This window comes from Ananas comosus, linkage group 12 (assembly GCF_001540865.1).
Source record: "Ananas comosus cultivar F153 linkage group 12, ASM154086v1, whole genome shotgun sequence".
NCBI classification, from domain to species: domain Eukaryota; kingdom Viridiplantae; phylum Streptophyta; class Magnoliopsida; order Poales; family Bromeliaceae; genus Ananas; species Ananas comosus.
The window spans coordinates 6,663,807-6,671,089 of record NC_033632.1 but is presented as its reverse complement, the minus strand read 5'-3'; the positions used below and the strand labels follow the sequence as shown (position 1 = coordinate 6,671,089).

General features: G+C 36.2%; 1 protein-coding gene across 1 annotated transcript; it reads left to right on the top strand.

Moving 5' to 3' along the window:
* LOC109717947 (putative glutamine amidotransferase-like protein RP404) lies at positions 2,468-6,049 on the top strand. Its single transcript, XM_020243910.1, has 5 exons — positions 2,468-2,694; positions 2,906-3,231; positions 4,080-4,490; positions 4,839-5,048; positions 5,495-6,049. Exons 1-5 carry the CDS (start codon positions 2,598-2,600, stop codon positions 5,726-5,728), a joined length of 1,278 nt encoding a protein of 425 aa, XP_020099499.1. The 5' UTR covers positions 2,468-2,597; the 3' UTR covers positions 5,729-6,049.

Genomic DNA, 7,283 nt, shown 5'->3' with positions numbered 1-7,283 from the left:
GTTGGCATGTTTAATTCAACGCCAACTCGTAAGATGCTTCTAAAGAGATCGATAATACTGTATATGAGATCGAAGTGGTCATAAGTACAGAGGACGATATTGAGGGCGGTGGAATTAAACTTAACACGATTGGCGCATATATAATAGAAGAGATTAGGGATCAAGGGAGCAATCATGCGATTAACCAAAAGGTTAAGGACACGACTACCAAAAAAAAATTGGGGATCAAAAAAGAATTACATAAAGATTGGTAACCAATAGTGCAATTATTATTTTTTTTATTTTTGAAAAGATTTCCATTGGCACATTACTTTGTGTTAGGCATATTTTTATTTTATCATTCTTTGGTTTAAAAATTTTTATTTTATTTTATTTTTTTATTTATATTTTACTATTGTTGAGCTAATAAGACGCGGATATATGGTACACCGGTACTCTCTTCAGTTTTATTGATTCGCAGTGCACCAGGAGTATCAGAAGAATCTTAAATCACGTAATTTAAAGAAAGTTATAACAACCGCAAGCAGTTAGAGACGGTTTCGATCGGCTGAAAGTGGCCCGAAAAAATAAGAGTAATGGCCAATCAGGATAGGCAATAACGGATCAACAGGGGCGATCTATAAATAGACTAATAACGCCTTGAAAAGAAATCCTTTTCCCGTGAGCATAAGACCATTTTTATTTTTCTTCGTATTTTCCTCGTATTTCTTAGGAGTAGTCTACTTGTAATTTTTACTTTTCCGCATTTACTGTTTTTCTTAAGAGTATTTCTTAAGTAGACCAACCGAGTCTGTATGCCCTCAGACACACTTGACCTCTGTACTGTTCTCCCAAGTTATATTCAATATAAGAAAAGACATTCGGCTCTTTAAGCCGAACAACTGGTGTGTGTTTCTCCTAACAACTATAAAAATCTCCGGTTAAATATAATAGTAAATTATAAGCTAGTAATATATTGTGTTTTACCATTTTATTGTTTATATATAATGCGTAGAACTTTCAATCATAATTGAGGTTTCTATATTATATGATTTTGCTGCTTAATTGAGCAGCGGACAAAAAAATAATAAAAAAATTGTAAATGAATAAAGTCCAAAATGATAAAAAAAAATGTATCCCGACAAAATGGTAAAAAATGATAAAAAATCGTAAATGAATTAAGTCTCTGAAATGCAAAATGATAAAAGAAAAACGTATCCCGACAAAACAATTAAATTGCTCTAAAATACAAAATGATAAAAAAAAAAGTTCTATAATTTGCAAATATACTTTTTTTTTCTTGTTAATTAACTAGTTAAAATTGACTTTCTTTCATAGAATATTATTTAAATTATGTCAATTTCACATTTTTATTTTAAATTCCATCTCATTCGGACTATAAATTGTAACTTTTAGAACAAAATTTAACTTTATTTTATTTAAGGTTACAATGATTCTAATGGTTAACTAATGATAGTCACTTATGAGAACAAACTCAATAAGTTCAAAGACTACTTGTTTTGATAGTTATGATTTTTTATGAATAACTCTACAATTNGCCTCAAAATAAATAAATAATTAAGTAAATAAGAGATTAAGATAGTACATAAGAGATTAAACTTTTTTGATTGAGTAATTTTTTTCTTTGGGGGGTTTCTTTCTTCTGTTTTGGGCGGGGGAACAGGGTTTTTTTTTTTTTTTTTTTTTTTTTTTTTTTTAATGGTCTTTTAAGCGTGTAGTGGCGTTAGGAGCATGCCACGTAACCCGTTCTTATCTGAGTGGTGGTCCACTTATGAGTCACATGTAACGCGGCGTCGGGACGGATTGCGCGGCCAGGTTCGTCCGTTCCCACGTGCTGCATTACTATTTGGAATTACATTAATTAATTAATTTTTAATTAATAAAGAAAATAATTGTTTATTTATTCCTACGTTTGAGTTGTCAGACAAATTTCGTTTAACCCACTGAGGTTTTATCTATTTAAATTTAAATATTATATTCTACAACACAATCCAATCCAAAAAAGTCTTATATTTGACGAGAAAAATAAATAAATTACATAATAACTAAATTCATAGTGCAACGGTCTAATACATTTAGATAAATTTTACTATCACCGTGATATTCTCATCAGATTTAATTTGAATTATTTTTTAAACCAAAATCACTAAGTAATATGAAATCTATCTTACACCACAAACCCGATATTATATAGCCTGTTATTGTTACGAAATTTTGGAAGCTTTTAGAGCATGGCACATACGGTGCGTCAATAATTAAGCTTGCTATGCTAAATTTATTGGCGAGGAGAAGAAATTGATCGTTTCCCAGGTCATCATTTGAACAGGTGGACAAATACAGTGGATAAGATTGATGGATAGTTTATTTATTACTTAAAAAAGGCCGTCAAAGGACACAAAAAGCAAGAGTTAATAACTAATAAATAAATAATAATAGCCTAACCCTAATCACCACCCCTAATGCTTCCCTTCCCTATAAATAATAAGAGGGAGAACATGTAGTAGTGCATCACATATGACATACATAGATACAGAAGAGTATCGGGAATATTAATTAATATCAGGATCAGGAAAAGGAGAAAAAGAGAGAGAACGAAAATGGCGACGCCGACGTCGGATCTGTCGATGATCCTCCCCCGCGTTCTGATCGTCTCCCGCCGCACCGTCCGCAAGAACAAGTTCGTCGACTTCGTCGGTATAAAATTAATTAGACTTTTTATTGATCAATCGAATTAATTAAACCCTTCTCGATCCATCTCCTTTTATATATTAATTAATTAATTCATTATGCCTAGACTAGCTAGATTCGTACGTACGTACTCATATATTAGTACGCATAATAATAATAATAATAATAGTAACGACGATGATGATGATGGTGGGTAATTAATGGTGGTGGTGATCAGGCGAATACCACCTGGACCTGATCGTGGGGTACGGGGCGGCGCCGGTGATCGTGCCGCGGGTGGCCGGGGTGCAGATGCTGCTGGACAGCTTCGAGCCCATCCACGGCGTGCTGCTCTGCGAGGGGGAGGACATCGATCCCTCGCTCTACGACGTGGCCGAGGAGATGCCGGCGGCGGGGCTGTCCCCCGACGAGCTCGACGAGGTCCGCCGCCTCCACGCCAGCGACGCTGTCGGCGACCGCGAGAAGGACAACATCGAACTCCGCCTCGCCCGCCGCTGCCTCCAGCGCAACGTACCCTTCCTCGGCATCTGCCGCGGATCCCAGGTCTGCTTTTTCTTTCTCTTTTTTCCCTCCTCCTTACGTACTCTCGCACCATCAATATATAATTTTTGCTGTACAGAATTAAACTTTTGAATAGGATGAAGTTTTGAATAAAGAAGCGTAGATCTTACACTTTGGTTCTAAAATTCATAAAAATTTAAATAATTTTTTAATACAAATAAATAAAAAATATTATTATAATGAGTAGAGAACTAATAGCCGTCCTTTAGAAAGTTTTCGTTTTAAATTGGACCTGAGATGTTTAAATAGGAGGACTGGTGAAAAGTTGTATGTATATATATATATTTTTTTTTTTGTTTTGTTTAATCTAAACAGTAGTACTCTGTAGTGGCCATCAAATCTTAACACACCCGCCTTATTTTGGAATTCGTGCTTATTGTTATTATTATTTTACAAACGGTAAATTTCAATAGTCCCACATTTGGGGATTGTTCTCAATAATTTTTTCCCTCCTCTGTGGTGGTAATTTTGAGGAAACTCCAGCCTGGCCATGCCCGTAATCTTTCTTTGGCCTTGCTATTGCTTTTGTTTTCGGTTGTATATAGCTACATCTAAATGAACTTTCATTAGTAGGCAGAGGGTTTTTTTATTTTTTTATTTTTTCGATCTTTTGCTTTGTTGAGAAGCAGAATCGAGATTTAGATGCACGAAGTTCCCAATTGCACTGCCTTTTGCTTTTGTTGCCGCGTGAAAATCCTAAGAAAGGATTTATATGAAAATGCTATCGCCTTTATATTCTATCGAACAGTACCATACTTTCACAACCGGAGACTCTTAACCTATTAGAGAGCAACAGAGTTTGATTTGATTTCCTATTTAATTAACACCAGGTCCTCAATGTTGCATGCGGTGGCACCCTCTACCAAGACGTCGAGTGTGAACTCGCGAAGACCGGCAAGGAGGCCGTTGCGCACATCGACTACGACAACTACGACGGCCACCGCCACCCAGTGACCGTCGAGGAGAACACTCCCCTGCATTCGTGGTTCCGCGATTCACTGCAAGAGGGAAAGATGGAGCTCATGGTGAACAGCTACCACCATCAGGGTGTGAAGAGGTTGGCCGACCGGTTTGTTCCGATGGCTTTCGCGCCTGATGGATTGATCGAAGGGTTCTACGACCCAGATGCGTATAATCCAGAGCAGGGCAAGTTCATAATGGGCCTGCAGTTTCATCCTGAACGGATGAGGCAGCCAAGTTCCGACGAGTTCGACTATCCTGGATGCCCAGCGGCTTACCAGGTACAAACAAGTCTTCTTAGTAATCAAAGTTCATCACTCTTCTTCTCTGAAGTTCTAAAGTAATGTTCGTGTCCAGCGGTAGCGTCGTTTCAAAGATTACTCTCTCTTGTCATTTGCAATTCATGCTCGTGTTCAACAGTCATGTCAATTCCCGAAATTTACAAGTTAACATAGATGTTTTGCAAATGAACTTGTTTCTTGATCATAGTGTATAGTGTTATTTTTGTTTAGACAAACTCGCGGTGGCTTCGACTTCAAGATTCTTTCAGTGATTTTATGTCTGTTTGAATCGTGCTATTGTGACATTATAATGCTTATCTTAGCTTCATCTTTTGTCGATGTGCGTAGGAATTCGTGAAGGCGGTTATTGCTTACCAAAAGAAGGTTAATGACGTTGGGCATAATCCAAAAGACGCCCTGAAGATGGATCAAGAAATGGAGAAGAGAAGGAAGATCATCGTCCGGAGCTTTTCGATCGCAAAGAACTTGTACGACGCTAGAATCGACATGCCATTATCGAAGGAGCCCGATCTCGAAGCTGGAGCCGAATTTCTTGACGTAAAAATCATCTCACTTAGCAGAGGGAGTAATCAACTCTTCAGATGCCATTTACTGAGCCAAAAAGACTTAACCCAAGGGACTAAGTCACAGTACATATTCAAAAATTTGCCAATGTTTCAATTGATTTGTATTCATGACTCATTTTCTTGTCCAAGTTCGATAGTTGTTGTGTTGCGATGCGTGTTTCAGAGATACACAAAGCCAGAAAAAAAAAGGATTTTTCAATAAGGAAGCATTATTTTCAATTACCACAAGATTGTGTCCAACTATCTTTAATATGATCCCGACAATACAGAGAGTTAACTTACTTTTTAAGAAGGCGCTATGTTTGGATTAATTAGAAAGGTTTATGTCGTATTAATTTCTAACTCGTGTAAGCAATTTTGTGGTGTACTTGACATCGTCAGTCCTTAACATCTATTATCAATTGTGTATGTTTGTAGTCGAACACCGCGCTGAGCCTGCAGCAGGACAAGAGACTGAAGCAGATGGGCGCGACAGTTCGGAACGCGTCGTCGTACCTGCAGAGACTTAAGCTGAATGAGGAGAGGGAGAGGGTCGCGAGGGTGTTTATGGAGAGGATGTCGGCAGAGCGTCTCTCGGATTTGCTCTCTTTCTATCACATTATGGAGAAAATTTGCTCGGAGGTGTTGGAGAAGAAGCTGATGAACACTTGAACTTCTCCTCGAAGCCACCTCAATATTGTGAACTTGGCATGAGATTGAAGTGCCCTAGAGTGTCTTTTTGTTGTATTCTTCTGTTGTTATCCTTCTCTGCACCACATTGCTCATCTAACTGTAAGCCTTTTCTGAAATAATCGTTCTCTTTAAAAGCATAAGCTGCTTGAGATTTTTCTTCTTAAAAGGGTAACTTATAGACTATAAGGAGCGTAATACTTTGGTTCTCAAACCTTATGTTATTGTAATTTTTTATTCGAACTTTTTAAATGAGAGACAAAAGTGATCAATCGATCTTGCACTCGGGTAATTTAAAGAATCCATCGTTGAGAAGCTACTGCTTGATTGATCCTGTCTCTAAATATGCTTAGATCATGGTCGATTGTTACACCAGGTCAGGTGAAGTAAGGGCGGGGAAACCTCCTCTAGCATCTTCAGAATTAAGGATCACGTTAAAATCATCTATGTGGCATGTATATATACCTTCCACAAGAAACCATCGCGTGTTAATAAAAAAAAAAAACAAAACAAAAACAAAAGTAAAAAAGCAAAAAAGTTTTGCTGTTGGAACAAGCTATATGGGTAGAACTTGTGTAGAGAGAGTGGAACTACTTATTATTTCTAACCAACTTTAATGCTATGATTTGTCACAATTAAAGTTTATACTTTTGAAAACAGGCTAATCCTAATATATTTCTAAAATGTAGAAAAAATATCTTCATAATTAAGTTTGCTCCCTACTTTAATGATTCAATATGTTATATTTTCATAATCTAATAAATGCTTTAATAACTAATATCATATATTTAAGTGTGAAAACCATCATATTTTATGGCTTATTTACACAACAATATACTCTACTTTGCAAAAAAAAAAAAGAAAAAAAAAGAAAAAAAATCACTTTTTATGTTATGTATACTTTTTTTGAATCATCACTTAATTATTCTTTTTCATATTAAAAATGGTTCGGGCTATGGGCCGGCCCATAGCCTAGCACAGATATTGTAGCACCAGTGCATGGCCGGAACAGCTTGGTTCTACGGGCCATTCTCGGCCTACCACTAAAGGCCCAGGGGTTCATTGGTTTTAGGCCCACCCTAAGAGCCAAGCCTTTTTTCTTTTTTTTTTTTTCCAAGGGTTCGCCCGTTGTGAAGCGAGTCTGGTTGGTGCTTCTTATATTTATTTTTTTTCCTAAAAAAAAAAAATTATGTAGAAAAAAACTTATTTTGGTCAAAATGATCATAGTGCCCTCCCTAACATTCAATTTTATTATTATTATTAGAGAGCATTTTGGTCAAAGAAATTAAAAATTAAAAATTTTATATTTTTTAACAAAGTTTTAATATTTTTTTTACATTTATAAATAGTTCAACAGGATGCTAATTCTTTCCATACAAATTGTTAATCTAATCTTTCTTCTCTCACGTTTACTTTACAAATTTTTTTAATTTTTCCAACAACTTTTCCTACAAAATCTCTCCACAATCTCACCATACAATCTCTCAATTTCAAGACAATATCTTTAATTTTTCTTTCTCGCAAATTAAAAAACTTA

What these genes read in the sequence shown, in the direction of transcription:
- LOC109717947 (XM_020243910.1), top strand. Translation starts at nt 2,598, where the DNA reads ATGGCGACGCCGACGTCGGATCTGTCGATGATCCTCCCCCGCGTTCTG. An exon ending in CAAGTTCGTCGACTTCGTCG is followed by an intron (nt 2,695 to 2,905) that starts GTATAAAATTAA and finishes GGTGGTGATCAG; the next exon opens with GCGAATACCACCTGGACCTG. An exon ending in GATGCCCAGCGGCTTACCAG is followed by an intron (nt 4,491 to 4,838) that starts GTACAAACAAGT and finishes CGATGTGCGTAG; the next exon opens with GAATTCGTGAAGGCGGTTAT.